The sequence below is a fragment of the Platichthys flesus genome, chromosome 16 (assembly GCF_949316205.1).
Source record: "Platichthys flesus chromosome 16, fPlaFle2.1, whole genome shotgun sequence".
Lineage (NCBI taxonomy): Eukaryota > Metazoa > Chordata > Actinopteri > Pleuronectiformes > Pleuronectidae > Platichthys > Platichthys flesus.
In genome coordinates this window covers 7,216,710-7,236,380 of record NC_084960.1, presented here as the reverse complement: position 1 = coordinate 7,236,380, position 19,671 = coordinate 7,216,710, and the positions used below count along the sequence as shown (strand labels likewise).

At 49.3% G+C, this 19,671-nt stretch overlaps 1 protein-coding gene across 1 annotated transcript in view; it reads right to left on the bottom strand.

The window, feature by feature from the left end:
• The window catches only part of LOC133971107 (retinoic acid-induced protein 1), a 51,228-nt gene that overhangs the window by 5,453 nt on the left and 26,104 nt on the right, over positions 1–19,671 (bottom strand). The window contains exons 2-3 of the mRNA XM_062408328.1: positions 787–7,385; positions 486–579 (exon numbers count right to left, since the gene is read on the bottom strand). Coding sequence (XP_062264312.1) covers positions 486–579; positions 787–7,317 — 6,625 coding nt within the window. The 5' untranslated portion in view covers positions 7,318–7,385. The remainder of the gene's footprint in view (positions 1–485; positions 580–786; positions 7,386–19,671) is intronic.

The window sequence follows — 19,671 nt, the reverse complement described above, 5'->3', positions numbered from 1 at the left end:
TCACACATACATGCACATTTGGTCCCAAGACAGCAGAATGGATGAATGGAGCCACAGGGGATGTGGTCAATAATGCACACATACAGTCCATCCTCCCTCTATCTCTTCCCTGTCCCCCCCGTGCACACTCCAGGGTCCCACTTTCCTCTTATCATCCCCTTTATTCAAAGCTCCCTCCCTCGTTCCCTCTCCCCCAGCATCCTCAGAAATCACCTCTCGCACTCAAAAACGTTACTTCATGGTGTTTTTTTCCTTCTCTCATTTTACCATCATCCACCTTCCCTCCCCTATCTTTCTTCCCTGTCCTTTCATTTGTCTCTCCTTTTTTCCTGCCTACCGAATCTGTTCCCCTCCTTATTGCCCTCTCAACTCACGTTCAATTTCCAGTTCCCAATTGCCCTGCTCATTTTTCCTCCCCCTCCCATGGCTTTTTCTTCACTTGTCATCCCATGTTGCTCTCCTCCTCTCATGCTGTGGTCTCTTACCTATCTCTTTGGCGCAGACATAATGGTATTTATGAGAGCAGCCTCTCCAACAGCAGCTGAGGGACGCCCCCACAATCTGGCACTTGTAGCAGCTCTGGTGTTACAGACATTACGGACATATGGACCAGGACCCACGTAGACACAAACAGGTGACCGGGCACAAAGGGAAAGAGAGAAGAAGAGGGAAATATTGCAGAAAGTTAACAATAATTTCTCAAAACAGCCGTACAATGTTCTGTAGTATTCTCAATTCTGCTCATATCTCAGAATTGCACAAGACTTGTGGTCATTGTTAACTTACCGTTTGGGCCGAGTTGTTGGAAGCCTCCTTCAGTCCGTATAGCCTCCCAGCTACCATAATTACCCCCTTGGTCCAGATGGCACAGTTTTCATGCGCCCAGTGCTCCTTAGCCTCTGCCTCTGCTTGTAGCCTTTGGAACACGCTGTCACTGCCCTCTTGGTCACTGGAGACTCCTGCACTGATGGCCTGGAGCTGCCTCATCCTCCTGAACCTCTCCCGGAGAGTTAATCTTCGTGAACCACCCTCCCGACCCGTCCTTTCTGTTCTCTCTCCCCGTCGGTAGTGCCAATGATGGGTCCTGTTACTGCTGCCCTCTTGCGAGGAAGCTTCTGTGTTGGCCTCCTTTTCTGAGATGTCCTCGTCCTCATTCTTTAAGGAGTTGCCTGGTTTTTCACTGCTGCTACTGTTGTGTTCGCTGCTCTTCTCGGACTCACCCATGAGGGATTCTGTGTGCGTGGCCGTCAAAAGCTTCCTTGGAACACCATCTTCTGTGTAGTAAGGTCCACACAAATCACCCAGGTCTCTGTAATTTGCCGGCTGTCCACATAGGCTGCATGTCAGACACTTCCCAATTAGATTTCTATTTACCAAGGGTCCTTGTAGCATGGCAGCAGTGTGCGGTACTACTTTTGCAATTGTGAAAGGGTTCTTCATTCTGAGTATGCCCTTTTTTCTTCGTCTCTGAAATATGACTGCATCTTCAGGCTTGTTGACTATGGCACACCAAGAGGAAAAGTCTCGAGAGTTGTTAATCCGTACGTAAGGACAGAAAGACAGTTTTGAATTTTGATTTACTGGCCTGCGCCTGATTCTTTTCACAGTAATTGTCTCTGTCTGCTTTTCTGATATTGTCACCATAGGACCCACAATATATGTCTTCTCTTTTTCCTCATTCTCTCTTTCCATTCCTTCTTGTTCATCTTTATCTCTCACTTCTTTTTCTGCCTGTTCACAACCTGCAGCCCTTACTACTGCCTCGATAACCTCAATGGCGTCTTTCATCCCAGGTTTTGGCCCAGGCTTTTTGTGGACCTTCACTGGAATGCCAGGAATCTGCTCCGATAAGGTTTTGCCTCGTTTCCTCTTGGTGGGGTTTGCTGATGGTTTTCTCCCTCTCCTGGGTTTCTGGATGAGTTCTGTGCTTTTCACCTTAGGGGGTTCTGTTATCTCATCTAAGGTGACTGGCACAGGCAGTTTGGACTCTACAGGCGATGCCTTCTCTTCTACCCTCTCCAGTTGTTGTTCGGTTGTCTCTGTATTTGTCTCCTCAACTTGCTCCACTTCTTCCAGAGGAGTTTGAACTTTCCTCTTCTTTCTCCTCTGTTTTAGATGCATCTCATGATTGTTTTTGATGGCCCTTTGCTTGGCTAGCCGTGGTGTTGTAACTATCAGGCTCCCTGCTTCCAAGGCTACTATAGACGCATCTGTACTCTCCACCATAGCCCATCTCTTCCTTTTAGTTCTGGATGACTTAGTAACAGCAGTAGATACACCTTCTGAAGTCAGCCACTCTTCTGCTGCCTTGACTTCTACTGGGACATCCATTGAGCTCCAAACATGGTCAGCTCCATCATCCAGTTGTATCTCTGATTTAATGTTTTTCTGACTTGCAATCGGCTTATTTACAACCTCCTCTTCCAGCCCTTGGCTCACCCTATCTGGGGTTGATGCTACTTGACTCGCCTCATGCGTTTCTCTTTCTCGGGTCACCTCCTCTTTTCTCGCTGCCTCTTGGTGTTGTTTTACCTCTTCTTGTCTAGCCTCAATGCTTTTCACTTCTCCCTCTGTCGTCTCTGTATCTTTTTTGAGCATAGACATGTCACCTTCCTTTAAGACATGTTGAGACAAAGCCTTAGCTGTTACATCATCAGGTAGGTGACTGTCTATCTGGGGAATTGGAAGGTGTTTTTTTGAGCTGGGAGATGTAATTTTCTGCACCATGGCTTCATATTTCTGTCCCCTACCTTTTCTTGGTGGAAGAACTTTTGTTTTAGTCGGACACTGAGGCGGCACCACAGGCACATCACTAGTCATCTCAGTTTCACTGATGTTAGGAGTGTCTTTGGTTGAGGGAGTGACCACAATGGCTTTCTTGGGCGGGCCTCGCTTTCGTTTTGGGGCCCGGACAGCCCTATCTTTAGGTGTAGAGGAGTTTTGCTCCAGCTGGGGGGGTTGAAATGGCAAAGGTTTTGGTTTTGGCTTTGGACCCCTCTTCTTCTTTGCTGTTGGTGTAGAAAGCTCTGTGCTAGGTTCCCGTTTTAGTGGAACTGATGTCTTTTCTTCAGATTGTTCAGTTGGGACTGGTGAGGCAAGCGGTGCAGGTGGGTCTGCTGGTACATCTGTATTTTCAACTGCATTGGTAATAAGAGTACGGGTTTGTTCCACAGTTACAGGTTCTTCTACTATTGGAGAAACTTCACTGGTTTTAATTTCTGGTACTGTGTGGGACAGGATATCTTCCCCTATGATTTTTTCCTTTTCTTTTGACAGTTTTTCTTGTGAGGGTTTTCTGGATCTCAACACCATGTTCTTGCTATCCTTTTCTGGTGCCTTTACTTCACAGTTAGCTTGTTTCTCCTCCTGGTTTACTGGTCTTACATCCTGGTTTAATTGTGATATTGTAGCTTTAAGGCTCTTTCTGCCCCTGCTTTGAAGTCCTGTCAATGCTTGAGTTGATTCTTCTTGTTTTACATGCTTTGCTTTTGAAACTGAGCCTTTTGGACGACCCACAGGGGCCTTGATGATTGCTTGGTCAGTGATGGGCAAAACATCTGTAGGCTTCGGTCCGGGTTTAGGTCCTGGTTTGGCAGCTGGCTTTAGAGCTGGTTTTGAGCCGGGTTTTGAACCTGGTTTGGGTCCTGGTTTTCGTTTCATAAGAGTCTCAGTTTTCAGGGGCAGCTCCAGTTCATTTGGCACAGGTTTTGGTCCTGGTTTAGGACCTGGTTTAGGTCCAGGTTTTGCTCCAGGCTTTAGCCCATGTTTAGGCCCTGGTTTTGGACCTTGTTTTGCTCCTGGTTTGGGCCCTGGTTTTGGTCCAGACTTTGGCCCTGGTTTTGGCCCAGGCTTCGAACCTGGTTTCGGGCCTGGTTTTCTCTTCATGTTAGGCTCGACTTTGGGAGGCAAGTCTGGTGCATTGAATGAACGAGTGCACATTCTTGAACGAAAACCATCAGTCAGCATTTTTGGAGTCTGTCTCAGAATAGATTCCTGATGAACTAGGTCCATTTGATCTGAGAACAGCACTGTTTTGCTTGGAGACATGCAGGGTTTCTGCGTAGGTGAGGGGGCTCCTTCCTCCTCCTTCTCCATCTCCCTCTCCAAGCTGAGCTGTCGCCTGATTCCCACACCTGAATGCATGATTCTTCTTCTGCCCCTGGCATGCTTACGTCCAAACGCCCTCGGCTGAGCAGATGGGGCCATGGGCTCTGGCTTGGCCGAGGGGGTCACAGCACTGGCGCAGCTGATGCCTGGCTCCATGTCCTCATCACCTTTCTTCGGGGAGGGTGGAGTGTCTGCCCAAGAGGGGGGTGAGGGAAGTATTGACTTCCCTGGAAGCTGAGGAGAGTCTGGCTCCAGCACTTTAGCATCACTGTGATCAATATGATCTCTGGTCTGAGCTTGAGGTTTTGCCTTTTCATTGAGCGCTGAGAAGACAGGCATCGCAGAATGGGGCTGAGGAGCGGTGTCACCAATGGCTGACTCCCTTGCAGAAGCGTCTGCTGCTGCTGTTACTGCTGCTGCATTTGGATGGGCTGGTGTCCCTGTAAACTCATTGTCAGTGTACAGGTCTGCAGGAGGCTTCTCTGAACCCTCTCTATTATTCATTTGCTCCTCAGTTGTTGACTTCCTTACTTCCTCCTCCTCCCCGAGTTCCTCCCTAGCCTCTGCAGACAGAGGAGGGGAAAGAGCATGTTGCACTCTTTTGTGTATTTCATCTTCTTCATCTTCTTCATCGGCCTCCCTATCCTCCTCCCTATCCTCCTCCTCCTCCTCCTCCTCCTCCTCCTCCTCCTCCTCCTCATCTCTGTTCTCTTTCTTGTCTGAATTGCTCTCATCCAAAGCCTCGACCTGGGGGGTTGGAGAGGTGTTCTGTGAGCTATCCTCTTTCTCTGTGGAATATTGATCCTGTTCAAGGTCACCTCCAGAAATGAAAGGCAGTGTTTTCACTGAGCTCTCAGAAGCAGTTGGAGACTCAGATTTGAATGTCTCTGATTTCATCTCTTGGCCAAACTCTTTTTGGAATTTGTGGCTTGAATCAGAAAGAGCTGCTGGGGACTGTTCAACTAAGTCTCTAACATCAGGGTTATATTTGCTCTGGACCCCTTGGTACACTGTCTCCTCATAGCAGTAGCTTTTTTCTGTCACCTCCTTGTTTACTTTGCTATAGAGAGAGGGGCATTTCTCTGTATCTCTCCATTGCTCCAGTTTCTCTGTTGATATAGTAATGTCTAAATCTGTGTCACAGTCAAGAGTTTTTTCTGTTGTCACCTCCTCTTTGTCGGCTGATTTCTCTGTCCAGGCCGATTCTTCAAAGTTCTCTTTGACAGGCTCGTTGTTATGCTGTATATCTAAAGGAGAGTCACTTTCTTGTTTCAATGGACTTGGGATCGTAATGCTTATAGGAGACCTCTCATCACCAATGCTCTTTGCTGGGGTACTCATGCCATCCCCTCCCTGACTTGACTGGCACCTAGTAGCATCAGGTGTAAGATTGTGCAGACCTGAGTCCCCAGACCTGGTGGACATATCATCTGGAGATGTCATTGAGCATGAAGAGGTGGTGTCCACGCAGAGGTGTGTGTTGTTAGGGGCCTGTGCAGGACTTCTGCCCTGGCCACAGTAGTAGTAGCCCCTCTCCAGTTGTTCATCGCTACTGCTACAGTAGCCTCCCTCATGTAGTTCCATGGGCATTGGTTGGTGCTGTGGGGTAGAGTAAGGGTCCTGAATGGGGCCTCCACCGACACCCCCACCACCATCTGGATATGGAGGACTTTTGTACTCCTCACCCTTTTTGGAGGATGCTCCACTACCAGCACTGCTGTTGCTCCCTCCACTGTTGCGCTTACTTCCTTTTTTGTTGGCCACCATTGCCTCGGAAAGCAGCAGCTGCTGGACATTATTAGAGATGTTTTCTACCTGAGAGGTGAGGGCATTCAGGCTCCACAAGCTGGGGTTTGAGAGTAGTTTCTCTGAGAAGCGCTCTTTCATGGTGGGAACCTGCGGTGTGGAAGTATAGTTGTGCGGGGCCGCATGGGTCACGCTGGGTGAGGGGTGTGAGCGAGGGGGCATCAACATGGTGTTGGCACTGGCTTGCTCCTGCATGCCAGCTGAAGAGGATGAAGAGGAAGAGGCTGCCCCAGGAGTCATTGGAGGTTGGCCATATTGAAACGACTCCGGATTGGTCATTAGTGGTGAAGGGGTTGAACTGTATGAGGGGGAACGTCCTACAGAGCGGGCAGGGGAGTGACTTGAAGAGGGGCTACAAGTCTGATAATACTGTTCTGGTGATCTGACTGACAGCTCTGAGAGACAGTAGTTTTGTTGGGGCTGGCTGTAGTGTTGGTATTTGGGGTGGGGCTCCTGTGGGTTTGCCATTGTCTGTAAAGGAGTCTGCTGCTCATATCCTCTGGAGGGAGCCTGCGGGTAGCTATAACTGTTCTGGGCGGACCTGTAACCTCCCTGCTTCAGATTGCTGTGGCTGCTCATTTGTCTGCCATAATGGGAATTTGGGGGTATGTTGTAACCCTTGTAACAGTGGGGCATAGGGCTACACTTTTCCATGTATGGTGAGGGAGAAGGTGAGTGCTGGGTGTAGTGCAGGTGACTCTGGGAATACATGAGAGATGAGGGGGCAGGGTTTGCAGGGTGGGACTGGTGGTGGGGGCTGGTATAGGCAGGGGCAGACGGCTGGTGGCACTGGGTCTGGGAAAGGCCCAAGATGTTCTGGTCCAGGTATTGGGAGGGGCCAGGTGTGGGGGTACCACTAGCCTCCATACGCCCCACCAACTCCTGCTCATACTGAGTTAATTGAGCTGGGTCATCCCATTTCTGCTGGAGGTGGCCCTCGCTCATATACTGAGCTGAATAATTCCCAGAACCCATATGGGTAGCATAGCCCCCAGGGCCCTGCAGATGCTGACTGGGATTTGGTACGGGCACTTTGCTTCCTCTGTAGGATTTCTTTGCCTGTGTGGATGCTGAGCCCCCATTTCCACTCCCATTCCCTCCACCATTTCCTGGGTAACCAGCAAAGGCTTGCTGGCTGTAACAGTCCTTGGGTCCTACTCCAGTTCCTGGTCCTGAAACTGGAGGCATGCTTGTGGGGTTTGTCAATGAATGAGGCTCATAGCCTGTCCTGGTGAGCGCTGGTCCTGGACCTGGATGTGGACCGGGGCCTGGGTGTGGGTGCTGGGGGTGGGGATGATGCGGATGCTGCCTGTAGGTCTCCAGGCGGGATAATTCATGGGGCTCCTGCTGGTAGCATGGTTGGTTGCTGTGGTAACCACCGCTGCGCTCACGGAAGGACTGCATCTCTCCGTCTGTAGCCAGAGCAGGGAGGGGGAGGTGAGATGGGAAAGGGGGAAGGGGGGTTAGGGGTTCTGGAGGCAGGGATGGAGGAGGGGGGGGGGGAGTGAGAGAAAAGAGGGAGAAATTGTGAGGGTTAGCACTGTTGAGCTGCTGGTTTATCCATTCTGCATGTTCTCATTTCCTATTCAATGTCTAATTCAACTTTAACTTTCGCCAGGAGTCAAAGGCAAACTCTCCCCCTAACTGAGAATCGAAAATTAGATTGTCACACTCACTCACAAAAACTTTTGATCACACACAGGTGTTTGTGTGGATCCCATGTATTATATAAACAGAACAAAATTAAAAAGCAGTGTAACATCACAGCAGTGGCTGTATTTTATATTGCTCTCAGCACTGATAGTTGTTATCTCTTGTCCTGATTTAAAGAAACGAGTGTGTATGTGTGTTTTCTTCTTTTGTATGTATGTAAAATGGCCCCACAATAGTTCAGGCTTCCTGATCTTTCAGTCACTCAAGATGGAGGGGCAGGCATGTGATGCAGTCTCTGGTGCTCTGATTGACAGGTCCGGGATAGAGACAGAGATAGGGAGAGAGAGAGAGACAGCGAGAGAGAGAGAGAGAGAGGGCAAAGAGCGAGGGGTGTATGGCAACTGAATTATGTGTTGTGCTTGAGCAAGGTTGCAGGGTGACTTGGTTGTATGTGTGTGATTATGTTGGGTTCACGATTGAGGCCAAGCAAACGTTCAATGGCTACAGGGCACAGCAGTGAGATGATGTCTGAGGAGCAGCCATGTTGGGTCTTAACACTCGCTCTCTAAGTCTGAGCTGGTATTCTCTCTGGAGCAGGTGCATGTGTGAACGCAAATGTCCGAGTGAGAAGCTCTGTAGTTGCCACAGACCCTCTCTGCCTGGCCTCCCAGTATAAAGTCCGTAGAAAGTTGACGCAAGAACACAGCAGGGGATGGGGGGTTCGATGACGCTTCTATCAATCGACAGACGCAAAAATGAAAAAAAAATACCCCCTGGTGAAAAAGCTGTGACACACACATAGAAGATGTTGAGAGGTTTCTTGGTGATGCGAGCTGACGACGGTGTGTTGATCACAACTTGATCACAGCAGCGAGAGTCAACACGTCACTTCCTGCCTCCGTCCGCTGCTCCCGGCTTGCAGAGAACCTCCCGCTGTGTTGTGCATGTGTGAAAGGCAATCTGCAGGTACCCGGGGACCATGTCACACAACACTGCTACAGAGCCTCTGCGCCACGATATAAAAATGTATTACCTAAACAATATGATGTTTTTGATGCTGTGTTAAAGGGTTGAACTCAGCTTTGTTTTCCTTTTCCCTCCTCTCTGTTTCTCTTGCACTGACGCAAACTCCAATTTCCTCCAAGGGGAAGTGTTACAGTGTGGGTTGGGTGCATGCTCTCAGTGTACCACAGGATGTCATAAAAGTGTGTTTCTATGTGTGTGTTTATGCATTCATAAACAAAATGAGGAAGAAGAGGAGGGGTGGAGCCTGCTCTTGCTCTATAAAAGGAATAGAGTCACCTGGAGACAGAGCGCTGAGCCTGTGAGTGTGTGTGAGTGTGTGTGTGTGTGTGTGTGTGTGTGTGTGTGTCAGCCAGTTCCAGCACAATATCCCGGCATTCAACCCGCCCCAGGGACAGCGGTGCATCCCACCAGACGCACAATAGCATTATTCATCTCTGAAACACATGGTGTGTGTGTGTCGTTGTGTGTGTGTGTGTGTTCGTGTGTGTGTTAGAGAGAGAGAGAGAGAGAGAGAGAGAGAGAGAGAGAAAAAGAGACAGAGAGAGAGATGGAGATGGAGGGAGAGAGAGAGTAGGTGTATTTGTGTTTATGTATGCAGGTTCACAGCTTTTGACAATCCCTAAACTACACGCACACACACACACACACACACACACACACACACACACACACACGCCAAATCTATATATTCCACTGGAGACCCCCTGTCCTCCCTCCTATCCTACTTGTGCCTCAGCCTACAATGATGCGTTGAGTTGCGTTGTGTGTGTGTGTGTGTGTGTGTATGAATTAGAGGATACTTGTTTACACAATGACCTGAATAAGATGCTTATGGAAGACAAGCCAGACCAAGCTGGAAGAGCAAAGCCGAGCAGAGCGATTGGACTGAGGTACACATCGCTTCTTGGATCCAGTTTTGTGATGCCATGTGTTTATCTGTATTTCTGTGTCTGTGTCTGTGTGTGTGTGTGTTTCCACTTGTCTTAACAATACCCTTTTCTGAGGAATAATTAATTGGATTTTTCACTGCTTGTGTGTCTCACACCAAAAACAAAGCAAACAAACAATAAAAAGCTTTCTCCCCAATCAATTTACTTCACTGATCCGTCTGTCTTTACCCACATGCATGTGTGTGCGTGGCGAGTTGGGTCTACATTCTGATCACGTCTCCTCTCCACCATCACACTGCATCACCTCCTTCCGCTCCTATCTTGCACTGAAGGCCCTAGAAATTGTGTGGTTGGGCAAGTGGTGTGTTTGTGGATGCACCACGTCACATGGCGCTGCTCCCTTCCTTGGTAGGGGTCAGAGAGGAGAGAGGACGAGGGATACATGCTGAGATCGCCAAAATCCTCTCTGGTGATCTGTTTGTCTCTCTGTCTGTTTACTAGATAGTGCTTGCATTGATTTTGCTGCCCCGGCATAGAGAAAGGGGGATGATGGAGAAACGCACGCATCGCTCACTGTCTGTCATTTGCGTCCATGCAGAAGACGCCCACGTTGTCTGTACCTTGCTTTTGCTTGTGTTACAAGTTTGTTTTTCTTTCTTTCCTGTGTCGTTTCTCTTTTTCTTGATCTCTCATCTCTTCATTTTTTTCTCCTCCTCCTCCTCCTCCTCCTCCCATCCCTCTCTTTCTTTTTTAACTCACAAATCCTGCTCTCTGGAGAGGAGAATGGCAACGGAGGCGGCACGACAACAAGGCGTTCGGGGTCTGATTGGAGGAGAGGGAGAGTGGGGGGGGGGGGGGGGGGGGCAAGAATGATGAAATGATAAGGGTGAGGAGGAGGAGGATGAGGAGAAGGGGATACAGAAGACAGAGGTGGATAGATGATTTACTGAGTGGGCTTTACAACCTGGGCTCTGGGGAAATATGAGCTGTAGCAGGCACCGCACACATACCTGCAGGTAACACACACGCGCACATGCATAGAAAATGGCAAGTTGTGCACGAGCTTCCGAGGCAGACTGGTCCATAATTAGCAGAGTTCGTCACCTCCACAGACAAAAAGTGAGCTGCTCGACGGGTGATTGATTACCTTGGGTTCCGCCCACTTCAAACCTCATCAAAGCAGCTTCCCCTCATAAACACCTTCATCGCCACTGTAGATCTGTGAACCTTAATTTGACAACGCAGTTCGGAGGTTTGTGTACTCATGTGGGTCTCTTTAAATGCTTTTAGAAAATTTACCCATGGGGGCATTTCCTGATCCTGTCTGCAAATATAATATATTATCCGGACGTAAGGACAGGAGGAGAGAAGAGTAGAGGGAGGGAGGGAGGGAGGGAGGGAGGGAAGGGCGAAGGAGGAAGAGGAGGGTGAATCTGATTGTTCCGCTGGATGGTTCATAATGCGCTGAGCTGCGACTGGTTGCAGTCCCCCCCTTCATTCTTTTTTTATCCTCTCTCCCTCTCTTTCATCGCATCATCTTCAGAGGCAGCTTGAGATGGGATTTATCTTCTTTCTTTCCCTTCTACAGATACACACAAACGCAAGCACACACGCACATGCTCGCACACACGCACGCACACAGGCACACAAAGACAAAAACAGAGAGCCCTCTCATTCCATCAACTCTGGCTCTGAAGCACTTTCACTTCAAATCTTTTCCCTGCACTGTGTCTCTCCGACACAAACACACACACAAACATTCACACATTTAAATATGTAAACACGCACACGCACAGAACCCCACGCGCTCACACATACATCGACAGACACACACATAAATGGAGGCATATGGAGTGGAGGGATGGAACGTCTCCCTGTGTGTTTACCTCCCCAGTCATCCTGGTTAATTATGCATGCAGAGGCAGTGTGCTGGGGAGGTGGAGCAGCCTGGGAGGAAACACACACACACACACACACACATACACACACACACACACATTCACACTCAACCATCACACATATTCACAAACAGTCCCACTTTACCACCGCCGCCATCACCAGGAATCATCACAACACGACCCAGCGCCGCAGACACCAAAAGCTCAGCTCACATGCTCCCCGACAACCCGACAAAGCGCACACAAATAACCCTAACATGCCACCCCTCCTTGCCACACACACACACACACACACACACACACTAATGTCTAACACATCTGCCTTTAACACCCTGCTTAACACAGCACGATCCAAAATAACACAGCAGCCCGCCCCGCCACTGGTCCCAATCAGCACACTGCTTTCCCCCTTTCTAATTACACACACTTCACCAGGGCTCGGAGAGTATTCAGATTGCCTGTCTGTCTCCTCCCCTCTCAGCGGACACTGTGCCCTTTTACTTGATAACCGCTGGTTCAACACACTGGACGGACGGACACACAGATGGACAGGGCGGGAACACGTCTTCCCTCTGTCTCTCTCCTCCTTCTCTCCTCTGCTGTGTCTGGCCATGGCTGTGTGGGTGGGTTCCTACCCAAGGGGAAGGCTTCGGAGACGGAGGAAGCCAATATGGGCTCTGACATTTGTGTGTCCCGTTGTCATGACACACAGCTGGAGGTCACGAGGGGTCACCGGCAGCCAGTCACATAGATTATATGAAGAGACACAGAGGGGGCGGAGACCTGCTATTGACACTCGCAGACGGACAGACATAGAGATGGACATGCAACACTTTGAGGCTACTGGACAGGTGGCAAACAAACTGGATTGGAAGGATGACAGTGAGGAAGAACATCCAGGATGTTGAGTTGGTCATCAACGTTTTTTCTCAAGATGGTATCACTCATTTCTGAGAAACTGAGATATCATCCTGACTCTTTCGTTTCTTGGCCATCCGTTGTTTCCATCTGTTAATTTCCCCGCTTGGGTCCAACTCATGGTGATACATCACAGTTTAGCAATACTGCCAAAATGAATGTGAATGAAAATGAACCAAGCTCTGTGTTTTCCTACCAAATCCTCTGGTTCCATTGATTAGGTCCAGAACCCTCTTTGTTGGAAGGAATCTGACTGAGCTTTGAAGCTCAATAGCATCTAAAAATGAGGAAACTGAGCCTAGTCCTGGTCGATCTGAGAGATCATTTTGGTTCTGTGAGGGAGGCCAGTTAATGGTGCGTGTGCGTGTGCGTGTGTGTGAGGTGCTGTCTCGTCTCTGGGGTTCAGGATGACTCATCGGTATTCACAGACACGGCTTTCTATTTCATCTCTGATGAAGATGAGACTCTCGTCTGCGTGCAACACACGAAATCCTGAAAACCAACCACACACTCAAAACCTACATTAGTCAGATTCAGAGACCTGGGAGAAGAGGAGAGGGAACTCTTGACAGAAGAAAACAGACGCACACATAGACACACACACACACACACACACAGACACACATACACTCACTCCTGCTGCAGCTTCAGCATGAAAGAATAAATAAAGGTCAGAGAGGGAGGGAGCAAGGCAGATGTCCGTGACTGTCTGTGAGCGAGAGAGACGTGCATCGGCCATTACAGTTATCTGCTTTGCGGTTTCGGGTTTAGAATTTCTATTTGGCTCTGAAAGCAAGACTCAGGGGGATGTTATCCCTCTCTTCTGTTGAATGACATCCTCTCTCTCTCTCCGTCTCTGTCGCTGGGACGAAAATAAAAATAGGAGAAATTCAATTAATTAGGGAAGGCTAGACCGGACGGTGAGTGGACGCGTATCTCCGTCGTTCTATTGCCCACCTGACAGGTCGGTGATGCCCAGTGACCTTTCAGAGAAGAGCAGCTTCGCACTGGGACGTGTTGTCCCATCAAAACAACAAACAAAGAAAAAAAAAAAAACAGGATCTACAGTCACCATGGCAACGGCAGAGCCACTCAGTCAAGTGAAAAACCCGGAGTGTGCATGTGGCTCGGGGTGGGGTGGGGTGGGGGGTGTATTTGAAGCGGAAGGAGACACAAACACACAACACCCAGTGGTTTATATGGTGGGCGCATGCTGGAAATGTTCACACACACGTACACAAGCAGCATGAACCCAGGCACGAGTGAGAAGAATCACACGGTGGTTAGTTAATTATCTCTATTGACTTCTTTTCAAAATAAAAGCTCACTTTACATAATCCGAATCTTTGCAAAAAAAAAAAAAAAAACGGTCTTAGTTTGATTATGATGCAGATGAGGTGAATCGTATGCGTGCAACACATCGTTTAAGCCGCGTGGAAAATCGAAGCAGAACGCCATTAATCCAAAATGATTGATGACATTTCGGAGGTATTTGCAGGAGCGTGCAGCCGAACATCATTCGGTGTCGGGTCCTGGGACCAAAAAAAAAAGAAGAAACCTCACTGTTCGTGTGAATACCAAACGAGCACCTCGTGTATTGTTTTTTAAACGCACGCGTGGAGGATTTCTTTTTCCTCAGCCGGTCTGTGAGAGCTACATATCCATTGATCGGTTTGTGCCACGCAGAAGAGGAAAGAGAGCGTGAATGTTTTCGGTGCCTCACAACCCCAGATTCTAATCGGCAGCATATGTTTGAGCGACAAGCTTTAATTCTTATCTACTCCATCTACATATATCACTTTAGAGGCGTTTGATGCTATAACTCTGCATCCCGGACGACGCTGGTTGTGAAAGAGCAAATCCTGTACTTCCTATTTCTTGGAACATCTTTTTTTCCGCCTTGACACCAAAAATCATTCATCCCTCCCTCGTTCTGCTCCCCCCCCCCCCACAACCCTCCTCTATCTCACCTTCCATCTATCTTCCCTCCCTGTCCCTCCCTCCGTCTCTCAGTGCGGTCACCTCCAGTGGACAGCTGCCGAGCGTTGCCCTTTGAAGGACTAAACCTGGGCTTTGTTGACAAGGTAACGGAGTGACGGGACGGGGGGGGGGGGGGGGGGGGGGGGGACGGAGACGGAGCGAGGGACAAATGGAGAGACGTGCACGCTCGTAATCAAGCCCTGTAGGTTGTGTTTGTCTCGGTTTTCCTGGATACCTGGGGCGGGAGAATCAGAAAGATGAAACCTGATTGCTCATTACCCGATATGCATCCGTGCGCTTGTGTGCCAACGTGTCGGAGTCTGTGTGTAGTTACAGGTGACCACACACATGATCACTTTCTGCTTGTGCAAGCAGTTAGCGTGAATGTGTTTGTGCGTGTGTGAGGGATGAGAGCTCTCATGATCCATCTCGACTGCCTGCAACGCCCCCGCAGTCTCTGTGTATGTGTGTGTGTGTGTGTGTATAGTGTATGTGTGTGCACATATGTGTGTGTAAGGGCAATGTTGGACTCCAGCTAACCTTCAGGAGGTGAAGAGGGAGTGAAGCACACAGACATAGAAGAAGAGGAACAAAGAGCTGCTCTGTGGGTTCATGTTCCCATCGCGTTGATAACCTCGACCAGGCCCACACACTTTTTCTTGCTTTCTCTCCACAGGTTTCTCTCATTTACACATACACAACACACACACATCCACACACACACACACACACACACACACACACACACGCACACACACACACGCATACACACGAGGGGGGTTGGGGTCCTGTAAAGTGGGCGCCGAGCTACTTGGTATTCCGTCAGAATCCTGCAGCGAGGGAGAGTGTGGAGCTCTAGAAAGAAATGATGCAGGAGGAGGATGGGACGAGAGAGGAAGACGAGAGCGAGGCAGTCAGAACCGAGTGTGTCTGGTAAGTTCTCATTCACACTGCGGACTGGAAATCAATTCGACCGCTTATTTTTGTAGGCAGATGGGGAGACGTATTGGCACCTGCCGTTCTTCAACAAAGCCACAAGAAGCAGATGTGAAGCGGCTCGTATCTTGCAGTGACCCATTTTGGTTTGGTCTAGCACAGCACGTCTTCCTGCCTCATACACACACACACACACACACACATCCCCCTTTTCCAGGTAATGGGGTGGAGGACTCCATTGAAGCACAGGGAGCTGTGTTTGAGCAGTGACATCCCTGCTGGGGCTCATTGTGTGTTCCGCTCCCATGTATTCAATCCCTCTACTCATTTACACGTACACACGGATACTCACACATGTGCAAATGTACAAAGACTCCCGCACACACACGCACACACACGCAGAAACACATGCAGACACACACAACCACTCGCACACACACTGATTTGCACCTGCTCCCGTTTCGTGCCAGTTTGGTTCGTCTAATTGATGATGCTGTATCACTCCTGCTGTCTCTCTCCAACACACACACACAAATACACAGACAAACACACACACACACACACACACACACACACACACACCTCATCCTCCCTGTTCTCCTTCTCTGTGTCCTCTAAGTTGTACCTTGTTTACACTGTCCTCTATCTTTTGAACACTCCTTGCCCTGTAGCCACAGTGCAGCTGCTGGCAGGGCCTGTGTGTGTTTGTGTGTGTGTTTGTGTGTGTGGGTGTGTGTGTGTGTGTGTGCGTGTGTGTGTGTGTGTGTGTGTGTGTGCGTGTGTGCGTGTGACCTTGTCTTAGGTCAGACCTGTGCAGGCAGCTCTTTGGTCTGGCACATTTCATAGCCTGAAGGAGAGATCAGCAGTGGCGATGAGCAGCCTCAGATTTCCTCTGCAGCTTGTGTGTCCATAAATACAAATGAACATATGTCTTTCATGTTTGTGTTTGTGCTGTTGGAATGAAGGCTTTTTGAGCAATAAAGTGTTTATTTTTCAGAGCGTATATGAATCCAACTGTGATGCGGTGGTCTAGTGGCAGAAACTTGGACTATGGGCACAGAAGGTCTCTGGTTCGTCTCTGGTTCGACTCCACGGAGAGACAACAAAAGACGAACCTGGATTGATCTGTCCAAAAATCCAAGAGTCTCCCTACCCTGTCTAGTGCCCCTGAGCAAGGCACCTTACTCCCCTAACATCTGCTCCCCGAGCGCCATACATGGTCGCTCACTGCTCTGTGTGTCCTGCACCAGATGAGTCAAAAGCAGAGATTACATTTCCCTACCTGCATGTCTGTGCATGTGTTTGGGACTAATAAATGTGCGTCACCAGGAGCGTCTCTGGGATGTCCTGATTTCCCGGAGTTTCTGGACGTTTACTCGCATGGACACGTGATATCTGCAGGAAGAGTAAGTCACACTGAATCTAAAAATACAACTGTCGTGTCTGTGTGTCCAGACTCGACTGAGTGAAGCCTCCGAGAACGAAACGAGGGGGAGGATTACATTTTTTTGATGCAAATTCAGGCAACTTTGTGTTGGAGAGGGAGAACAGGAGTGACTGAATTAGATCAAAAAATGTGGCATCAACCTACATTATTGTTATTATTATTATTATTAATGATTTCACAGTATCTTCATATCATGTCTCTTTTTCCCTGAATTAGAATGAAAGATCTATACTCAATGCTTTTTTGCGATTGGATGTGTTTGTGACTGTTTTGAGTTCACCTCCAGTTTTACCCGACTCTTAGCATCTTCCCAGAAGGCGTCCTTGATGGACTTCTCACCCCCGCCCCCCCCCCCCCCCCTCCTTCCCTAAACTCGCTCCACTACTCTCCTCTGTTACTTGAGAGCCAGACTGGGGAATACTCTCCTCCATCTGCAGACCCAGACAGACTGGAACTAAAAGGAGGCAAGCCACTGATACACCGATGGCAGATATGTGAAATGAGAGGAGGGCCACAAGGAGAGAGCGAGGGGAATGGGACATTTGACCCAACGGGTTTGAAAAGAGCACAAGAAGGACGGACGATGAGAATAGACGGTGTGTGTGTGTGAGAGGGAGATGAAATGGAAGACAAGTAAGGGGGGGATAGGTGAGAGAAAGTGGAGTGACGGGAGGGGAGAGGGCGAAATTAGAAACGAGGAGAGGGAGCGGGTGAAGAAAAGAGGAGAGACACTGGGAGGGAGGAGAGGTAAGTGGCGAGATGTGAAGGGGGGATGCGGAGAAGAAGCGAGGCGACAAGGAGCAAAAGTGAGGGAGTGATGCTGCGAGATCAAGGGAGGTGAGGGAGGCAAAAGACAGGCAGCGAGATGTAGATGTAGAGAGGGAAGAGGAGGAGGTAGGGAGGGAGGGATGTGAGATCGAGGGCGTAGAGACGCAGGAAGAGTGGGAGGGAGAAGGAGCGATAGATTGAAGATCAAGGCAGATGGTGGGGGTGGGGGTGCCCGGGTACAGCGGTGAGGCGAATGGAAAGATGCGGGGAGGAGAGGAGAAGCGGAGATCGTTATCGCGGGGCCGTGCTGCCTATTGATTTGCGTTAGTGTCTCGAGCCAGTGAAATAACAGCGGTGCTGGGATGCAGACTCCCTCGTCATTAGCAAACACAACTCTCAAGACGCCAGTGTGTGTGTGTGTGTGTGTGTGTGTGTGTGTGTGTGTGTGTGGGGCGCCATATGGCACGTTTGATGTCCACATGATTAAGACCAAGAATAGTACAAAAACAACGACAAAAAAAAAAGGAGAGAGACAGATGACAAAGTTACAGCACTTTGTGGGAGATAAAAACAGACTGGCGGAAGGGAGGAACAGATTGAGGGAGAGACCAGCCGGCTGTGTCGAATCGAATGATGGAGAGAGGGATGCAGGAGAGAAAAAAGGAGAAGTGATCATGCCATGCTGTCTCAGCTGACACACCTATCACTTCAGGTGACACTTCTATCGGTCACTCCTCACAGCTAGATGAAGAGAGACAAAGTTGGCTTCTTCTCTTTTCTCTTTCCTTCCCTTCACTCGCTTTTCCGCATGCGGCGCAGTGTGACGGCGGAGCTGATGAGTGTGTGTGCGTGTGAGTGAGTGTGACTGTGTGTGTGTGTGTGTGTGTGTGTGTGTGTGAGTGAGTCTCACCAGGGACCAGAGAAGTGTGAATATGGCTGTGGAACTCTGCCAACTGAGCTGGAGAGCTAAAGGGGGAGAGGAAGGAGGAGGAGGAGTAGGAGGAGGAGGAGGAGGAGAAGAGAGAGACAGAGAGAGAGACAAGAAGAGGAGGAAGAGATGAAGAGGAGAGGGGGAAGACTCCATCCTTTGTTCTTTGTTGATGAAAGGAGGAATTGGATCCTCCACTCCCACTCTCCCTTTCTCTCTCGTTGATGAGCCTTGATGTGTTGGGGTGAGCGAGCGAGCGAGCAGGAGGGACACACGCGCACGCACGCATACACACACACACACACACACACACACACACACACACACACACACACACACACACACACACTGTGCTGCCTTATTCCACTCAAACCAACTGACTCAGACCCAAATGACTCCTCGCTCACTAATTAAACTTTAATCTCCAATAGCGCGCAAATTACCTGCCATGCAACTGAGCGCTGAACTACAGGGAGGGAGGGAGAGATGGACAGATGAAGGAGAGGAGAGTTGGAGTGAAGGTCACACTGCACCTGCAGGAGAGGGGGGGGGGGGGGGAATTCTTCCTGTTCCTGTGTTTCCGGTGTCTTTCATCCCCTTTCCAACATCACTGTGTTTTTGTGGGTCTACATATGAACATAAGTGTTTATACATATGTCCGTGTTGTGTGTGTGTCTCTCTCTGTGTGTGTGTGTGTGTGTGTGTGTGTGTGTGTGTGTGTGTATGAGTCTCTTGGAGGTACGAAAGCTGTAAGTGGAGCAGTCGGCTGGGGCCTCACCCTCTGAGCACGTCAGTGTTCCCTCTCTCACCTGAATGTTATCACACACACACACACTCACACAAAGTTGATGTTAGCCAAGTCCTCGCATCCTCCTCTGTCTGGCCTCATTCCCATCTCTCTCCTACACACACAGCCTCTGCTAGGACACACACATACTCCGCCATTTTGTGCCACACAGCAGAGGGCATCTCAGCTGTGTGTGTGTGTGTGTGTGTGTGTGTGTGTGTGTGTGTGTGCGTGTGTGCCACTTGGTTAACCACCAAGAACTAACGATAATTACCACCATTTTCCTACCTGCCCATTTCAAAGCCTGACTCGCAGTGTATTTGTATGCAAGCAGGACTGTGTGTGTGTGTGTGTGTGTGTGTGTGTGTGTGTGTGTGTGTGTGTACCAGCTTTTATCGATCATATCAGCAGCAGGGAGGAAGTCTCTTTTTTTTTTAAATGTAATGGTGTATGAAATATCACAGTGTGACACCATGACGTCCATGCTCCTGTCACAAAGCACACCAGCAAACCAAAAAGCCCCAGTT